General features: G+C 41.7%; 3 protein-coding genes across 7 annotated transcripts in view; 2 read left to right on the top strand and 1 right to left on the bottom strand.

Moving 5' to 3' along the window:
* The first annotated feature begins 472 nt into the window (after positions 1–472).
* On the top strand, positions 473–10,490 carry axdnd1 (axonemal dynein light chain domain containing 1). 3 transcript variants are annotated; one of them, XM_031859662.1, is made up of 26 exons: positions 473–667; positions 1,041–1,198; positions 1,271–1,374; positions 1,794–1,887; positions 2,344–2,429; positions 2,508–2,564; positions 2,753–2,861; positions 3,155–3,276; positions 3,521–3,661; positions 3,875–3,979; positions 4,421–4,541; positions 4,764–4,865; positions 4,973–5,139; positions 5,343–5,412; positions 5,706–5,940; positions 6,168–6,387; positions 6,731–6,824; positions 7,057–7,247; positions 7,544–7,619; positions 7,875–8,018; positions 8,388–8,462; positions 8,784–8,825; positions 9,081–9,182; positions 9,300–9,391; positions 9,827–9,966; positions 10,074–10,490. In XM_031859662.1, the coding sequence occupies exons 1-26, from the start codon at positions 598–600 to the stop codon at positions 10,193–10,195; spliced, it is 3,039 nt and encodes a 1,012-aa protein (XP_031715522.1). In that variant the 5' UTR covers positions 473–597; the 3' UTR covers positions 10,196–10,490. The 3 variants fall into 3 exon arrangements, with proteins under 3 accessions (XP_031715522.1, XP_031715519.1, XP_031715521.1); XM_031859659.1 differs by having other exon boundaries at positions 9,081–9,391; XM_031859661.1 differs by having other exon boundaries at positions 9,081–9,391; positions 9,827–9,957.
* Positions 10,491–10,725: 235 nt separating this feature from the next.
* On the bottom strand, positions 10,726–15,218 carry nphs2 (NPHS2 stomatin family member, podocin). Its single transcript, XM_031859326.1, is given in 9 exon segments — positions 10,726–10,935; positions 11,428–11,506; positions 11,965–12,224; positions 12,537–12,619; positions 12,815–12,887; positions 13,600–13,703; positions 14,101–14,448; positions 14,451–14,500; positions 15,214–15,218. Coding segments are annotated over 9 exon segments (1,212 nt in total).
* Positions 15,219–16,631: 1,413 nt separating this feature from the next.
* The window catches only part of tdrd5 (tudor domain containing 5), a 12,350-nt gene continuing 9,766 nt past the window's right edge, over positions 16,632–19,215 (top strand). Inside the window, exons 1-6 of one of the 3 annotated variants that reach the window (XM_031859684.1) lie at positions 16,632–16,905; positions 17,016–17,122; positions 17,565–17,808; positions 17,947–18,158; positions 18,348–18,639; positions 18,913–19,082. In XM_031859684.1, coding sequence (XP_031715544.1) covers positions 17,565–17,808; positions 17,947–18,158; positions 18,348–18,639; positions 18,913–19,082 — 918 coding nt within the window. In that variant the 5' untranslated portion in view covers positions 16,632–16,905; positions 17,016–17,122. Of the gene's footprint in view, positions 16,906–16,939; positions 17,123–17,564; positions 17,809–17,946; positions 18,159–18,347; positions 18,640–18,912; positions 19,083–19,215 lie in introns of those variants that run through there. The other 2 variants (XM_031859682.1, XM_031859683.1) reach the window with 2 other exon arrangements.

A 19,215-nucleotide genomic window follows, 5' to 3' on the forward strand; every position in this document is an offset into this window, starting at 1 on the left:
AATGAGTTATTTTCTGAATCGATGATTAAAATAGAAGTATTGATTTATTAAAGAGTGTAAGAGAATGTTTGTCTTCAACATGACATTGTCCTGTAAATATTGTTTATAATGATCTCGTGGGACTTCTAGACTACATGTAGCTACACAGGGAAAAAAATACAATACATTATAATATATATTGTGTGTTTGATTGGTTGATTAATTAATCGATTAATTAACGTATGTATTTTTTGTGTCTATTTTTTATGCTGCATTTATTGATTACAAAACAATAACATGGTGTCCCTCCTGTTGACAAAACAATGTAAACAAATAAAGATCACCTGTATGACTTGTTTTATAGACTAAAATGCATTAATAAATGGATAAAACTATGTATTATTGTATTTCGTAGCTTCATTTATAAACAGTCTATTCAGTGTCCATGGACAGCGTTGGGCGTCTCCATGGCAGCGCGACCAGGAAGTTGAGCCTCGGGGGAGAGTGGAAGGGACCGTTTCTTTTTTTTTTCATCTTCTCGTCCACATGACTTCGTCAACGTTTTGGAATTTGGTTCCCAAAACCTTCTCGTAACATCATCTCCGCCGTGAGTCCAGGATGTCTGCGTGCTTGAGAGCCAATTCAGCCCCAAATTCATCGGGGCCGGAGCGGGCACGGGACACCAGAGGTGACATTAGCGCACAGTCAGTGGGGGAGCTAAACGTTACCGTGGATAGTAAACAAACAAATGGTTAGCTAATGCTAGGAAATCAATACTCTTACTGGTACGGCACACATCACGCCACAGTCAATTCACAACAGCCACAAACCTTCGACGATTACAGTCACACAGCTATTTATCTGTTTCCCAAAGATAAATACAAGTTCTGCTTCTCCCCCTCAAACTAACACAATTATGCATCATCATGTCATTTATCACAACAATGGAGTTCATCATCACAGGAAGATGTTTAGAGACTTTATATGTGTATACATACATCCCCTCATACCAAGGTGAGTTATACTACTGGTTTGTTTGCATTTTATTCAATTTTTCTCAGTTGTGGAACTGAATTGCCAAGTCCCAGCAGAGAGCAGAATGACACAACCTCCTCCTGTCAACAACCACATCCTCCCAGATGAACTGCTGGTCAGCCTTACCTCCACTCTCAGCAGCAGGAGCACGCTGGGGCACACTGCACACCATCAGCACTGCAAGGTATATTCTACCCCCATTAATCCCAAGAAGGTTCTCTCTGTGTGGCAGTTCCTAAGATGATTCTGTATACAGGGCAGTGAAATCAGGCGGCCGGATCCAGTCTGGCATCACCGGCTCGGACGCAATAAATACAAATTCCTTCTGGAGCAGCCGACGTCCCTGACTGGAGCAGGCAGGTCAGCTGGACCGACAAAACAATGCTGTTGTTGCAACAAGGAAGTTTATCCAAAGATTTCATTTGAAATTAATATTAAACTGTGGTGTTTTGTCAACCAATAAAACGTTGCATATACTGTATTCATTACTCCGACATGCATGTTAACTCTTGACACTAATACAGGACAGTATGAATACAAACCTAGCTTTGGTTTTTATTTTGCATTTTCATAACTGGACATCTTGTAAATCCAAACGGATTTTAGGTTCTTTCTGAATATTTATCTGTACTCAGATAATTATACTATTGCTCTAGAATCAGGGCAACATTAGACGTCTCAAAGGGTCTTACATTTCTGCAATCTGCAGATAACCTAAGGGGATTAGATGTGCTTGTTTTTTTAAATGTTTCTCTTCTGTTCGGATGACGTCCATACAGGGATATTTCGTTCCTGCGTGATGCTATGGCAACCCAGAGGAAGATGACCCCCCTCCCACCACTGACCGACAGAAGTTGCATTGGAGACACAAAGGTAAACTGTCTTAGGTGACTTGTCCGACTTTTTGGCCTTTTAACCCTTCATGGCAAAAAATATGGAAGGCCGTAGAATGTGCCGAAATTCACATTTTTAATTTATCATAACCTACCTGATAGAGTTTCTTTCTGAGCAGCATGTGTGGTACAACACACAATTAAAGCAAGTGCTTTACAATACAACAAAATCAACCAGATGTGACAAATAAGCAAGATATCCCAGCTCAGGAACTACAGCACTTAATTGTTCAATCACGCGAAAGGGAAAAGATAATAATAATTAAATAAAAAGTAAAAGTTAAGAGATAAATTCAAATAGGTTTTTCACATTCAGTAGTAGAAGGTTTTACAGTTGTCTTACATATAGTACAGACTTAAAATTCTCATTTATTGCCATATATCTATATATATGTATACAGTGTGAGGTGATAACCATGGCCACTCTGTCTTACAGAACCTGAATGTCTCGGAAAGTCTGATCCCGGAAGAATATCACATTGTGAAAAACAAAGGGCTGCGGAGCCTTGAGTTCTTCGAGGAGTGAGTGTGCTTTCTCATGTGTAGCCTCATTTTATTTTTCGGAATTCAAACAAACTCTCACGTGGCTTCTCTTCTCAGTGCGTTCACAGTGCAGCTGAAGGATGATGAGCAGAAGCTGCGGGTCTTCCCTTCATTGTGAGTTCAAAAATATGGATTTTTCTAATTTACAGATACATTTTAGTCGAGTAGACTTCACTTGGAGATTTTGTTGTCTAAATTAGTAATGGTACAGTTTAATAGTAGGAAGTAGTAGCACGGTGTACCTTAAGGTATAGGCAAAGTGCTGGTAAGATAAGGGATGTGTGTATGTTCTGTGTGTCCAGGAGGCCCAGTGGTAGACTGGAAGTGATCCAGCTGATGAGGATGATAGATGACATGCTGGAGAAGGCCGGAGTGGATCAGCAGATTGAGGAGCTGACAGAGCTCTCCCAGGTAGGCAGACACACAAGCAGAAAGTACACAGGCTCTATCGCTGACACTAGTGCTGTGTTGCATTTGCTGTATGTAGAAAAATACATAATCGAGCAACATCAGGCCTTTGGGCTCATTTTAGAGAGGAGTTGTGAGTGTACTGAGTTGGATTTGGAGTCCCAAGTGTTCTGAGGGTGCGACTGGAAATCTTTCTGTCGTAATGTAAAAGCTTTACAGTATATGAAAAACAAATGTGCTCCGGAGTTTTTTTATTCTAGTATAGCCAGCTATACATATTATGAAATGTCTTACAGATGGAGGGTCTGCTGGAGCTGGTGCAGGTTGAGCAGAACATCTACAACATTGTTTTCCATGAACTGATTCGGCAGGTCAGCGTGGGCTGTGCTGAGAGAGGACAGCTGCTTGCCAAACTCAGGTTAGCAGCCAATAGAGGACGGTATTTAAGTGGTAAAACACAGTTTAGGGAGTTTCATGAGCTTTTGCATCAGATTATGGAAATATGGATGTAAATAAGAACTCATAAAATGAGCCATCATTGAGCCTCAAGTTAATTTTGTAATATCTTTTGACGGATAGTTTAGGAGATTATCAGAAATTCTTTTCCAGCAATGACCCCAAGAAGCCCTTTTTCACGGCAGCTCTTGTGTTTGTGTGTCCAGACAGCGCTACCAGACCATGCTTAAGCGAATCCCCCACCGACTGAAGGCTCTGCACACTGAGGCAGTGGCACAGCGAGCTCTGGACCGCCGGCTCACTGAGGAGATCCACCGCATCAAGACCTTCATCCAGGAGCTCAACACGTACGTAGGTCAGGTGTCAGGCTGCTGGTTCATGATGGATGAAATGACTGTGTGCTGTTAAGCACTGGAACGTGTTCAAAGAGTGATTCTATTCAAAGAGTAAATAATAAATGCAAGAAATTTAAAACAGCACTCATTACAATGTGTGAATACAAGAAATGTGTTTGCTCATTTTTCTGTGGAAGTGTTTATGGTTGTGCATCCTTTTCACAGGGAGCTGTCCAGAATGAGAGCCCATGATGCTTCCGTTTCCCAGCAGGTGGAGCGCGCTCACCGGCAGCTGGCCGGGGAACTCAAGCAGCCTCACACCAACTCAGAGTCAGTCCCTCGTACAGTCGGAATGAATTGAACCACTGCTCATTTAGTCCAAAACACATTTTCACCAAGTTGATGCATTGCAAAATGAACCAGCGTGATTAATATGAAGCTTAATTATCCGGTCGATATGAGTGATTCAATTCAAGACACTTATAAAGTGATTTATTTGTGCCTTGATCAAAAAATGTCAAAGGAATACAGTAAAGAGTAACACTGTAGAAGCAATTACCTACACATGTAAGGTACTGCTATCAATGCATCTTTGTTGTATTGTACACAGCAGCCTTTACTGTATCTTTATATATTACTTTTTAAATTTAGAATCTCAAATTTGTGTTTCAAGGGGACAAAAAAACAGATTTTCTTGAAGACAGGCAGCAGTGCAGAAGTACAAAATGCCACCAGATGTCCCCTTTCAAATAGTCCATGTGCTCTTCTCAGTGTGGTGCAGGGTTACCACCAACTGTATGAGCTGCAGAGGGGTCGCCTTGAGGCTCAGCTGCTCCAGATGACCGAGGAGAGAGACTGCTGGAGCCAGTTCACCTTGAGCCTCGCCCTCAAGGTGTGTGAGCCACGATGTAATGTTTTTCTTTCAATTGGACTCACATCATGTGTTAGTTGTTTTGTGATTTTGATGATGTGCTGTTATGCCGAATAGATGATAGATTAACTGACTTTGCTAGCGCAATCGGAAGGAATGAGAAATATATAAATAGCTATGGTGCACATTTTTGCTCACTTTGAGTTTTGGGTTGTAAGAATAACATGTCTCTGTGATTGTCAGGTGATCAGTGTAAAGAAGCTGCAGCTGATCAGTCGGCTCCATATCATTGCGCAGAGCTGGTTCAAGACAGCTGAGCAATGCTGCCTTTACCTCACTTCGACGGTAACAATGCAGTTCCTATTTCTTAACACTTTCTGTATTGCTCATGGCAAAAACATCCCTGGTGGTTCAAATACACTCTAACTATGATAGTGACCATCCTGCTATAGGACACAGATGACCTGACTATCCTCATGGAGCTTACTGACTACTGGAAAAAGCATCTGATTGCTTTCATGTCCCAGCTGAAGAAGACTGAGCATGCTCAGTATGAACAGATCAGTGCAATCCAGCAAGGCATCGCTAAGTGGCTGGTTTTCTGCACCATGCAGAACAAGTAAGCATAAACTAAGATACCCAGTGAGATTATGTAAGGTTTCATGATTATCCATTGTTTTAAAGAAAATATGATGTACTGTATTAACCTACTTACTGCCCATTATAGTGTCAATGATCAGTAAAGTAATTGAGAGCAATTTAAGGAAGAAGAGATTGATCTGTGCGTGTATTCTGCCAAACATGCTCTTTCTCTCTTTCAAGCTGTCCTCAACCAAACTATGAGGAAGCTTCTTTGGAAAAGTTTCATGCTGATTTGAAGGACTGGTCAAATGTAAGACAGTACATTTACTTCCTCTGTCTGTCTATGTTTTTCTCGTTGTGGTCATTGATGTTATCTATCTGTCTATGCCTTGATGTTGTCCTCGACCAGGAAAAGCTATTTTTAAAGCATGCGTATATTTTTCCCTCGTAAAGTAGTTGCCATTTTGCCATCCTTCTTTCAGATTATATTCCAATTATCAAGTGGATATGTGGATATGGATATGTTGAAATTTGGGCCATACAGTATGTCTAAGTTTCCTTTTGTTATCCTAAGGTCCTCCTCTGTGTTCTGTTTCTCTGCAGACATTGGCCCTCCAGTGTGACAGCTATCAAGGTGAGAAGTTGCTTTGCAGCCAGCAGACACTCGTCGAGCTCGGCCGTGTCCAGGAAAGAAGGCGGTATATGAGCCTTGAGCTGTTCAGAAGACACGCTTGTCCCGATGGTGAACCCCGTGAAGGCCAACGGGCCCTAAGTGAGCTGGACAAGGTCCTATCTGAGCTCCTGAAACGGCTGGACACCCAAGTCAGTGGAGACAGTGGTGAGGGCTGATAGAGACACAATGTTGAATAATTCAAAATGAGCTAGAAGCTGTGATTTTTGAGGCCTACAGACGGGTAAGTAAAGTATACACTTTTCATTTTTCATGTATATCTGTCTCATAAATCTCTCTTGTTTTTCTTGGTGTTTTAGTGGGCCTCAATGTGAGATACAGTCGTTAAGATATGGACTTAAGTGTTGAAACTGATTCCAGCCATGCTGTTTCAGGGATCCACGGACAGATCATGTCACTGCTCAGGTTGATGGAGTCCCAGGCTTCCAAGCTTGGTGCAGTGATTGGTCGACCAGACATGATCTGGTCTGTTTCTGACTGGCTGAATCTGGAGAAGGCGCTGCAAAATTGGAAGAGTTTGGCTGAAGAAGCCTTTAATAACATCTCCAGCAATCAGACAGAGAACGAAGAGGACAAAAATAAGCCTGACATATTGTAAGTTTGGTTCAAACAATAGATTTAATGAAAAGACAGATGCCTCATATATCAACATCTTGAAAATAAGTTTGTCAATTTGCTGCAAAAAGGAGACTTTTGAAAGTTCTTCAGCACAACAAATGTGGTATTCTTTATGTGATTTTGAATCACTTGTGAGGAAATGTGTAGTTCCTTGGACAAGCCAAGTCTCTTTTTTTTTTTAAACACATTTTATTCATTGCTGGTGAAAATAAATAGTTTTGAAAGACAATTTCAATGAGTGCATCGAAAAAAAGATACATCTTGATACTGCAATTGAAATACTTATTTACCTGTTGTGTGTGTTTGTTTGTTCAAACAGTACAGAGACAGAAGAGTTGTTAGACAAAGTGCAGGAGTTCATAACCAGCCTGTCCAACTTCACTGATGGTGAGAACAAGAGACTCAGTGAGGAGGTCAGTAACAACCAGGTTTAGTCAACACACTAAAACTACAATGTCACTTACATTTCCATCAAGTGTTTTGCAACAAACATATCAGCTCCATGAATGTGAAGCTCAGATGTTACACAGACAATACATCTGAATGATCAAAACCCCTCCTAACATGTCACAGCAACTCATACAGGTGGCGAACACAGTTATGATGCGTTTGTTTGCTGAGTTTTAGTATTTCCTCTCCTGTCAGGTCAGTTCTCTTCACATGGGACAGATCCGTTGGATGTTGGACCTGTTGCTCCTCATGGTACCTGAGTATAGTGAAGACCACTGTCAAGAACAGGAACACCACTACATTACAAACATCTCACCACAGACACTGGATAAGGATGCCAAGATGCTGACTGAGAAACTGAACTTTATTTCCCTATACATCAGCAGGTACCTGAAGTTTTTACAATTTTTCTTTTACATTTTATCGTCATGCAGATGCTGTTTACCAACGTAACTCACAATTTGTCCACAGTAAAATAAGTAAACTTTTTTGTCTGGCACAAGTACTGAACTGAATCAGAGGGCAGTGATAACCTTTTCACACTCTACGCTTTAACTAACAACACACAGAAATGAAATGATGGCTAAGTATGTTGAGTTATACTCTAAGATTGAAAGGATCAGTAGCGGGGGATTTTCTCTCCAGGATTTACTAATCAGGAAATGCTTGTTTTTGACTCCAGCTCTTGCCAACTGATTCTGCAGGAGCAACATGAAGTCGAGATTGAAGATAAGATGAATGAGTGCAGAAAGCTGCAGGTAAAATTATGAGACAGACTTAAATAGATGGCAAAGACTTGATAGTAACATCAGGGCTGCGTGTTTATACATTTCGCAAGTAGAAAAATCATGATACGCACCACCCTACATTCCAACGGCTTGTTGTTTTTTACTTTGTGTTCAAACATTAAAAAATTCCAGGAGAGGGAGCCATAGTGGTTTTACAGACTAGGGGAAGATGCGCTAAACAAACCTACATGTGTACTGTACATGCTGTTTTGTGTCCATCCTCAGAAGGAGTGCACTGATTGGGTGGAGAGCAGTATAATCCTGCTCTCAGGAGTGACAGGTGGTCCTGTAGAGCTGTCTGTCCGACAGGCTGACCCCGCCTCCAGCGTCGACGTCCCGGTCTCTCCAGCAGACAGCATGGAGACTCTGGTGAGGAGTCAATTAAAATACTACCCACATGGATAGACCTAATTTGGATTCTGACTTTAAAACATATTTGCTGAAGATGAGCATGGCTGTGGTTTATTATTATATTTCAACTTCATTATCTCTTTATTATTGGAGAAATTACTTGAAAGCCTGGTGTCAGTTGACTGACAGTGACACTGATACCACAGTAATGTAGCACAGACTTCAGAGGAAAGATTGCCATTGATCAAGTATCAGGCTTTACTGTAGTCGGGATCTGATGCTGGTATCAGTTACCCAAATACATTGTGATCACTTCATCACAAAGGTTTGAGATCTGGAAATTGCAAGAGGAACACAATGTTTTTGTGGTTTTGTGTGTGTTTATAGGTGAACGAAGAGGTTTCAGCAGAGCCTAAAGCAGACAGTGAGGTCACAGATGAGACTGAGGCAGAACCGAGAGAGGTGAGTCATTTTAACAGCTGTGGACTACGAGTAAAAAGCTCAATGACACCCTGTAACCATTTAGACTATATACGTATATTTTGGATAAGTGTGGCCTAGACAGTATAAATAACTATTATGTATAGGTTGATTAATGACATTAACTTGGACTTTTATTTTACTGACCAGCGCTGTTTGGTTTCCATTTTTTGTATAATATGCATCCTTTTTTTTTCAAAATGATAATATGCTCTAGATAATATATTCAACATCTGTTACCAATTCAGTAATAATCATGATGCTAATGATGAGGGCAGTAATTGTACTCTTGTTTCTCCACAGGGCACTGCTGAGGGACATGATACACAACAAGAGGTTTATCAGGTATTAATACAGTTTCCATCAAGTGTACTTCTTCAACAGTAGAATTACACATTCATGGTTCATTGCGACGGTTATAGAGCTTTGGAGTATCTTGGAGTTTGTAGAATTGTGTTCAAGATAGAGCAGTTTTAAGGAATTCAATAAAAAGGATTTTACAAATGGGTCTTTTTAAAGGAACACAATTTGTTTCACATATTCTTGGTACATTATGACTTACTTGCTAAAAGTACCAGTGTTGCTGTTGTTGTCCTGCAGGGGGAGCTAGCGGTTTTTGAGACCCCAGTGGTGAAGCTGATAAGCTATTATGGAAACATTACACAAAGAAAGCTGGAAGAGAGCAGTGTCCACCTAAACGGGGTCAGAAAATTAAATCACATACTTTTTCCAGTGTTAGTGTCATGCCTTTCACCGTCTATAGAGCTGAACAAACTGTCCGCCTCTCTGACCATCTGTCTGTCTGTCTCTGTCTGTCAGACTGAGGAGCTGGTTGTATCTCCAGCAACAGATGAAGCCCAGAAAGCTTTTAGTGATCTGACCACAGTAGGTTTACTGCAGCAGGAACTGTAGTAAGTTAACTCTCTTAATGTTAAGTAGAACATTTTTGTAATACTGTTACATGATATCAATTGCATCACCCTTTAAAGGGGAAATCTATGTTTTTTTCCCTCTTATATCCCAAGCTGTCAATGTTTTATTCATGACTGCTCCAAAAAGGACAACAGTCAATAGATTGTTTGTGCATGTACTGTTTTAAACACTTGTTGGCTATAAGCTCAATGTGCCACACAGGAATTGATGTTTCTTTTGTTGTTTAAAATAACAACTGGGGGGCTAGCATGAGCAGCATTTACCACCATGGCTGAACAGCCATGCTTTTGTATTGAAATAAGTTTGGTAAATGTCCACATATTAGCTGAGTTTGTGTTTGTTCAGAGATGGAGAGTGGACCTGCGGCTGTGCAAAAGGCATCCAGGTTAGATTTCTCTCCATGTATGTGTCAGTGATTCAGAGCTGCGTGTCCAGGGTGCCGAGCGGCGAGCCTTCAAGGCCGAGGAAGCCCTGCAAGCAGCGTTGGAGAAGATTCAGGACCTGGAGAGACAACTGCAGGGTCGGCCCAGTCTGGAGCCCAAAAGTAATGAAGGTACCGCCTAAACAAAAGATTCTATAATCTTGTAACTGAGACAGAGAGACAATAATACAGTATTCAAACATAAAGGTAGTACATGTAGTACAGTACATTTGTTTTAGTTGCAGAGAGAAAGAAAACACCAATACCCTCCCCACTACCAGTAACAACTCCAGCTCCTCCAAAGAAAACCACAGCTGAAGCCAAACCAACAAGCAGCACCAAAAAGACCAAGAAACGGTGATGTGACGTGATCAGGAGCTGTCACAGCTTTATATCTATGTGTGGAGCTCTCCATTAAATGTTGGGTGAAGTAGTTTTGAAATCAATTTTAGTGTTAATGCATTTTCTGGGTTGTAACAAGGCTCATCACCTGCAGTCCATCGCAGTCACATTCATAAAACCAGTAAAGGAAAACTATCTAAGGTATTATCACTTCTGCTGCATATTACCAACAACGGTACTGTTTCAGAAGTTTACAAATAAGTATAACACATAGGAAGTAAAAGACAATACAGAAAGATATTGCTACTATCATCAGGAGGTTGTCCAATATTCATACCGCTAGTCTGTTGTATGAGAATGAATATAGTGATGTTATCATTTATATAATGGCTTGATGTGGTTTTGTTTGACCTCGTGATATGTCTGACTCTAAGTAAAGGCAAATTAGTTTTTGTTTCCTTCCAAAAAATAAACAGACATTACATGGAAATTGTAAATTGTGAATGAAATATAACATTTCAATCATAATAAACTTTCACGTCACAACAGTCACATCATTGGTGAGTCTGTATCTGGTTCCCCCTCTGTCATCCCACCCTCTCCTTCCACAGCAGGGGGAGGAGGGAGTGGTAGAGATGAGAGGTCAGGGGTCACGCTCAGGAGATCCTGGGGGAGTGGAAGGACCAGGGCAGGATGGAGGAGACGGAAAGAAGCCCTCAACCCCTCCCAGGCATCTCTCTCCCCCTCTGCTGCTTTTACCTGGGGGAGAGAGAGACTGCTGTTGGAAACATGTTTTCTGTACAGAAATATTACTGGGGATGCAGAAATGATCTCACTGGCAGAGGTAAACTTCAGTTCACAGGATAAACCAAGGCTGTGCTCTGGGCTGGAAAAACAGCTAAATGGTTTGAAATGGAAACAAACTAGTCCATTGAGCAGAGTGTTGGAAGGCATCGGAACAGAGATCAGCCACTAGCAATCTTTGGTGTCAGCTACTGTCTTTTATACTACGCAAGGATCTGCCAAAGTTAGACATATTATAATCGTAAACATAAAGGTCTTTCTGTGTATTTCTACTTATCTTCCAAATGTTTTTCAAATAATACTGATAATAATAAAGTTCCTGAGTCAAATGCCAATATTTGACCAAAAAAGATGAAAGTCGATGAACATAAACACATAATATTCAAAAGCAGGCATTAACATGTAGAACAGTGTTTTATAATACACGGGTATAGCATAGTAACTCACTCTGACCTGGTGTTGTCTTTTGGCTGCAGCCTCGGCAGCCAGACTCTGCTGTAACTCCACAGGAAAACTGAGCTCGTCTCTGACAGGAAATCAAACACAAGCCTGGTCAGCAGGAAGATCCCAGTACACTACAAATCTCTACATTTCTCTTTATGGTTTACCAGGAACAATCAAAGATGTCAGAGGAAAAACACTTTTCACACAGAAAGTGATGCATTTTTTATGAACCCTTTGTAATGTACGAAACAGACGCTTCTTGTTTTAGCTCTTGGTTATCTTTAGCCATTTAAAGCATCAGCTGTTAATATCAGGTGTTGCTGCCAGTCCCTGCAAGAGCTTCAATCATAAATGTTCACCCAGGACATTAGTAGTAGGAGGGACATGAAGACCAGACTCTACATCCACAGTAACGTGAGGTAGACCAGAATGCGATGCTACCACGTGTTTAAGTCTTGGCTTCCAATGAAACTCACTAAGATAAATGCTGCCGAGGAAAGTTAATTACAATAAATCATCTTTCTTTATCTTCTGTCTCACATGTCTGCTCTCTCCACCTTGATGCCCCAGCGGCAAGCAACAGAGTCAACAGCTGCTTGTATCTGCTGTCCGATCTTCCTCCTGTTCAGCAGGATGTGGCTGAATGTGCGTTGGGCGAGTATGTCTCTGACCACTGCCTGGACCAGAGTCTGCAGCACTGTGGTCGGACTGGACAGAGCTGCGCTGCACAAAGCCACATTCTCTATCTGGTAATAACACACTGCACTCAGCTCCGGCCTCACCAAGTCCTTTGTCACCACCTGGGTACAGACGTATGAGAAGTCAGCAGTCTAATGAAATCAAATCCTCATCACTGTCTAGTTAATTGCTTCAGCGGGGAGCACTTAATTTACTCATCGTCCGAAATGTTTGAGAAACACTGTGTGACAAAGATGGAATCCTGCTTCATTGTAAACTTCTGTGAAGATACTTCAGTGAAAGTAGCTGATGACATTTACTAGTAAGTGACAAATAAGTCTGATTTCTTTATGGACTATGAAAGATTTTAGGGAAAGCAAAGTGCGTATAGTAATCATTTCTACATATGGAGCTGAGTGGGAATTGTTCTGTACCGTGTGAGGAGGAACCTTCAGCATTGTCAGTCGAATGTCAACCTTGTGACACACATCAAGGAGTGGAAGGTAGAAAAGAAGGCCTGGAGAGAGGAGGGAGAAAGGTTGATGATGACTAAAAGAATGTAACTAATTGAGGGTCGTCCAAACTTTAACACGATTTAGCTATATGATCACAAGCCAACCCTAACCCACCAGTAATTAAAATCACTGACACATCCTCAGAAATGACAAGTCAACTGTGTTGCATAAAAGAAAGTACAGTAATTGGTGACAACCTGGTCCTCTGGGTCTTCCACGCAGCAGGTGACCCAGTCTGAAGATCACTGCTCTCTCATGCTCCCTCACTATCTGTCAATCGAAATGACAGACATCAGTCAGTCCATGTGAATGGTAGACAGTGATGGCTGCACTGACTTACAAGTCAAGTGGACAAGTAGGCCAGTGTTTTATACAATACTTTTGTACAATAACAATGGAGTCAGAAAGTATTAGAACATTGACACCGTTTTGTTATGTTGGCTGTGACTCCAGTACATTGCATTCGATTTAAAACAAAGGCTAAAAGGTGAAAATGCTGACTCTCTAAAATAGCCCATTGGCATGCTTAAAATTCTCCAATATTCACTAATTTCTCTTTACATTACAGACATTTAGCAGACACTTTTATCCAAAGCGACTTACAAATCAGATTCTATCACACCGTAGGCACAGCCACGGGATCAATTTTGGGGTTAAGTGTCTTGCTCAAGGACACATCGACATGCGACTAGCGGAGCCGGGGTTCGAACCGCCGATTTAAGGACGGCCTTGCTCTCCACTTAGTCACCGGCGCCCCCACTTAAGTTGAAAAGCTGGAAACAGTATTTTCACCATAAAGAGCTGTCTCAAAAAGTCAAAATAATCATGAATGATGTTATTCTTCAGCCTTTAACTTCTCCATCACAAACTCCATGTGCCTGGTTTGTTTTGCATAATTTCTGTTGAAGAAACCCCACTAGTTTTTAAAGTAGATTATTATCCATGTGTTTGGTTTCTGTTCGGTCTGTGTTGTAGTTCGTACTTTGACACAGAACCAGATGGAAAGAGGGAGGATGAGGAGAACCAGAGCCAAGACGAAGACCATCAGCAGCCACTCAAACACTCCCAGGTTCTTGCGCTTCAGACCTGCAGAGATCCACATCCACACTGTGTTTGAAGAAACCCAACCAAGATACTCAGACTAAATATAATTTGATTCATTTTGCAATTTTCAAGCTCCAAAAATGTCCCAAGACTTTTTTCTTTTGTTATGATTTGTCACTACCAAGAAGAATGATGTTATTGCAAAATTGAAATGAAAATGTAATTTATTTGTATCATTGCATTCTTGAATTCACAATACTTTTTATCTTATTATCCATAATTTCTTTTCCAGAACGCTTCAAGAAATTTAACAAAGACATTTTACGATCACAAGATTTATTCTTCCTAAGAACGCCGAACTGGAAACAACTAAACAACTGTTGAGCTTTTCACAACTGCATATAAAATGTGCCAGGCTTTCCTTCAGGATTTGACTTACCTTCCTCCGGCTCTGCTGCTTCCAGGAGGCCCAGGTTCTCCTCCTTGACCTCCTTGTCTCTCACGCTGTCTATGTCCACCACAGTGGTTCTCACCTTCACTTCTGTCTCCTGCTCCACCTTCACCTCATTTGTCTCTAGCTTCTCCCTCTGCAGCCTCTCTTTCCTCACTGATGTTGCCCCGGGGACCCGGCCTGCCTTCAATGGCCTTTGCCTGTGACTTCTGGGAGGCACAGAGGCTCCGCTCTCCCTCTCCCTCTTGGGCGTCATTCTGGATCTCGACGGGAGACCGGGGTGGAGATCGGAGGACTTGTCCATAGTGGCCGGAGGCTCTGCAGTGAAGAGCATATAGGAGTGATGGCTGTTGGGATGTTTCTGCTCGATGGGTTAGTAGATGGTTTTCTTTTTGGGTGAAAGCAGAGAGAACTGAGAAATATAGGGACTTTTACTGCTGTGAGTTGCTTCCTCTGGCTGGAGGTCTGTAGCTGGAGTCAGTGGTGCTGCTGTCTACTGTGGTAATCACACAGACTACATGGATGGTAAATTAGGCTGACTGTCTAGGGAGTAGGACAGCAGTGGGAGTGACACACACCACCTTCTCTGTTTTTCAAATAATTTTCAAATAACTTTTGTGAGCATGGTATTCAACAGGCTTTATGTTGTCAAAGCAGCAAACCAAACATTAAGTAAGGATAATAATGTGGGGAGAAGCGTGAAGATACAGTAATAATGATAGGTTCTCATGTACAGGTCATTTCCTCATCTGCAAGCAAATCTCTTCCTCTTTTCTGCCTGATTCAGAAAGGCCTTACATAAACTCCAAACATCCAGGGATTGCTGGATGAGTTTATTTCAGCATTATTCTGTTTAATTTATTAGCATTATTCTTTGCTCGTGTTCATCAAAAAGCTCGAACAAGGGTAAAAAACAACAACAACAGTATCAAGTTTTTGGTTCTTTTAACTCAATCAGATGTTTTCTTTAGTTGTTACAGCTTGGAAGCCCTTGTTTCTGTCACAGAAATATCATCAATAACAACAAGATGCATCCTCATATTTCCCAGCTATATACTATACATGCTGTACTGGTATACATAGCCCACTAAAATATCTGACATCATTGCTTTGGAAAGTTAGTGGAGGCGCTTGGCAAAGGGTGTCCTGAAGAGAAAGAAATACTTTTATGCGATTGAATCATGCATAGAACATGCTACTTGAGTGAATGTCATATAAAATATAAAACAGGCACACTAATTGCATAAAAAAACTCAATATTTGAGTCACTGGGTGCATTTGTTTGGATTATGCTTCTTCCCTTGTAAATCCAAAGCCATTCAAAGGTAATTGCTGGGACAAATTGTGTCAGCAGAGCTGAGGGAGTCACAGTGTCTTCATTTGGAATGTGCAGACTCAGGCCTCTCCTTTCCCAAGAGCTGATGGAGGTTTTTCCTCTGTTTTTACAGGGCACGACACACAGTCTCCTCCCTAATAGATCCTTAATTAAACTAAAAAATTGTGCATTGTCAAATCACAGCTCGTCATTTTCACAGGCGGGTACTTTCAATTATCAAAAATACAAGTTTAAACACTAAAAGGAAAAATCTTTTCAATGCTATTTACACAATATTCACATGAAAAATAATAACCATGTACAAAACTAATAATACTCCCCAAAAACAAACACCGCCCAGAAACCAAATAAGACACCAAAATAACTCAGAAGACCCAAGCCCCGTCAGACAAAAATGAATTCCAGGAAAATAAAATAATGAATAAATAAAAACCATACACAAATAATTCCTGCAAATACAGCACAAAAACAGAAGTGAGAAACTAAAAATGAAAAGCTGGACAATTGTCGTCATTTATGTGGAGTTATGATGAATCTCGGAGGTTCAGGGTGGTATGGACGTATAAGCGACAACATAATGAACGAAAAGAACCATCACCATCATAAACAGCTTTGTGAATGTGTGTACATAATGTGTGTACATAGGGACATTATAGTGCTGGCCAAGGACTCTGAGCTCTTATTACAGTGATACAGTTTTCCTATGAATGATAAAGAGGTACTTGAGTGAAGGCTTGAGGTACTTTTTTAGTGTTATGCTACTTTATACTTCATTTCAGAGGGCAATGTTGTACTTTTCACTCCACTACAATAAAAACAATTGTTGGTACAATCTTTGCTTATGGCCACACCTCTCTGACCAGCTCCCGATCTCGTTTGCGGGGGGTGAGCTGGGTCGGCCCTGGTCAGTACCTGAATTGGACACCGCCTGGGAGTACCAGGTGCTGTACGCTTTTCACTTCTCTTTCCAAACACCAGGGGGCGCCGCTGCTTCTTCAGTCGAAACAGATCAGTAACTGTTTTTTTTTTTAATTTATCCATTTGTAAAGCCATATCAATGCTAGAAAATCTTGAAATTATATTCGTAGCCGTATCATCCAGCTCCAATACCTAATACCTAGTTGTATCTATAAATAAGCCACTGTGCGCGAGTTCTCTGGTTGTCTTCTTCGTTAGTCATCATTGCTGCTGCCATGGTGAGGTGACTGCAAGAGTTTTCGTGGCGATCTGTTTAGCTAAGCAATAACGGCTCTGTGTTTTTATTTATTGCACGCTATCTTTGAACAGGTTTTGGTGCAGATAAGTCACTTGTCGACTACAAGTCCCACGGTCCCTTTAGTTTTTGCTGTTTTAACGTCACACTTAACGTTACCGTCTATCAACGTGTGTGGCGGTCTGTTAGCAACAGGTGTGCAGAGAGTGGAGGTTAAAGGACACGAACCGGTTGACTATTTGGGGTAAGGTGTGCACAATATTTTTGGAACAATTCAAACGAGACAGGCCCGTTCTGGTCGGTGTCGGCATTTAAAGGAAATGCTAACTCACGTTAACTAATTTAAAATTGCAGCAGCGGCATCCAGCAAACTGGATTTCATGTTCAAGTTGGATGCTAACGTTCGCGTTTGTTATCTCAACAATTGTGCATTCGGTGGTGGTGTGTCTGCATAGCAAAAGGTAACACGTGTTCATGGTGTAGGTGTGTTAACAATTACCTCAAGAAGGTTTGTTGGACCCGTCATGACGGTTACAAGTAACGTTAGCATGCTGCTACTGTGCAGGTGTAAGGCAGTGGAGTAACTCTTAAAGGTGGCCGAATAGTTTGTTTAACGCCATGACATCCACTGCTAACATTTCCTGACAGTCTTTTTTTTGCTTTTTCTAAATGAATCTTAGTGCAAAATTTTAACATATAATTTTATATTTATAAAAAGGTAACGCAAGATATTTTTGGCAGCAAACCCCAATCAAATAGCATAGCAATAGCATTTGTAACTTTATTCCAGCATTGAGGACTCTGCATTTCTCTCCAGGTGGTCTTCCAACCACCTGCTTGGGTTCAGGTTGTGCAGTGATGTTCGTGTTTTGTTCCATCATGTCGTCTTGCTGTCTTCCCCAGATGTCAGCAGGCAGGATGAACCCGGAGGAGGTTTTGGCAAAGCTGAAGGTAGAAGTGCGTTCCTTGCTCATTTCATCAAAGATGGGCTTGGACGCTGATCAGCTCAGGCGAGACTATATCTCCATGATGGGGCATCCCATGCCGCTGAAAGTCCTGGGCTTCAGACACATCATGGATATGGTGAAGGAGATGCCTGATGTGGTATCTGTTCACTTCAGGGTAGATGGCAGCTCATTTTTAAAGGGTAACGTCCTTTGAACACAGTCAATTCAGCTTTGAGAAAAAAAAATGCATGAAAGTCCTCTCAAACATTTACCTATCAAACATTTGAACAAGTTTCCTATACTTCATGCTGTCACCTTTTTACATGTCGCAATCGCAGCTGTTGGCGACGATTCCACCCGATACATTGAGGCGCTAGTAGCTAAGCAGCGTCTGCCGAAGTCCACCAAGAATACTCGGAGGGGAGGTATGAGCTACTTCTCGCCCCGCTACCGTCACCCGTCCTCTGCTGTGGTCCTCCCCAGAAGAGCTCGTGCTCCTCCGGCTGTTCCCGCCCAGCTCAAGGCACAGCTCTCCATACTGCTCTCCCAGGTATGACTTGAAGGTAAACCTGTGAGGTTGAGCTTTTTATTGACAAATGATGTCTAAACTGCAATTGACTATTCAAACACACCCTACTAAATCAGAGAAGTAGTGTTCTATATGTTATTTTTTCGAACAAAAAGCATTTAGCTCTGTTACTGCAGAATGTTTCTTGAAACGAAGTGGCCTCTCTCCCAGGGTCCACTCAGGTTGTCTGACCTGGAGTCCAGCTTCCTGCGCGCCTTCGGCCTCCCGCTGCGTGTCCACAACTACGGCTTCTACACCACTGGAGAGATGCTGGAGGCAGTGGCGGACCTAGTCGTTATTCAGCAGGGCAGGCTCGGATCAGTTCTGATCTTGAAGGAACATGTGCAGCCCAGACCGACCAGCTTATCAAGGACTGGACCCATAAATTCAGAGTTGCCTGGAACTGTCAAGTCAGCCTTCGAAGTGACAGACACCATATCTCAGACACCAACAAAAACCTCAGGTGATGCATTTCCATATTTTGAACATCTTGCTAGAAGGCGTCTCAACAAGCAATCCATACCAGTGTTTTTTGATTGCATTAAGACGTGAGCGTTGTTGAGATTGGATAGTTGTTTATCTACCCAAAGGGAACGGTTTGTTAATTTGGGTCAGTAATGTCAAACTAACGCACTGAAAAGCATTGAGCAGGGGCTGTTCATATGTTGTAGCGTTGAAGTTATCGTTGGCACCCATTTTTAATTTTTGAAATATTTTTTGGGGTTTATTCCAACAGAAGTCCCAGTGAAGGAAAGTCCTCTGAACCAGCCAGCCGCTGAGACTACATTTGGCCCTGTCCATAAAGAGTCAACAACTGGTCACAAGGCACAGGTAGTTGAGAAGAACCAGGAAGCGAACCCAGAGCAATGTCAGGAAGGTCAGCTCTTTCAGAAACGTGTCCTTGAGGTAAGAAGGTGTCGTACCTGCACCTGTAAGTTGTTCCTTAGAACAAGACATGAGACATGAACTTGAAAAAGGGGGGGGGGGGGGGGGGGGGAGACACTTCTTAGGTCGGAAGAGGGGTGGAAAAAAAAAAAGA

The sequence above is a fragment of the Anarrhichthys ocellatus genome, unplaced genomic scaffold (assembly GCF_004355925.1).
Source record: "Anarrhichthys ocellatus isolate YVR2014 unplaced genomic scaffold, GSC_Weel_1.0 scaffold22, whole genome shotgun sequence".
Lineage (NCBI taxonomy): Eukaryota > Metazoa > Chordata > Actinopteri > Perciformes > Anarhichadidae > Anarrhichthys > Anarrhichthys ocellatus.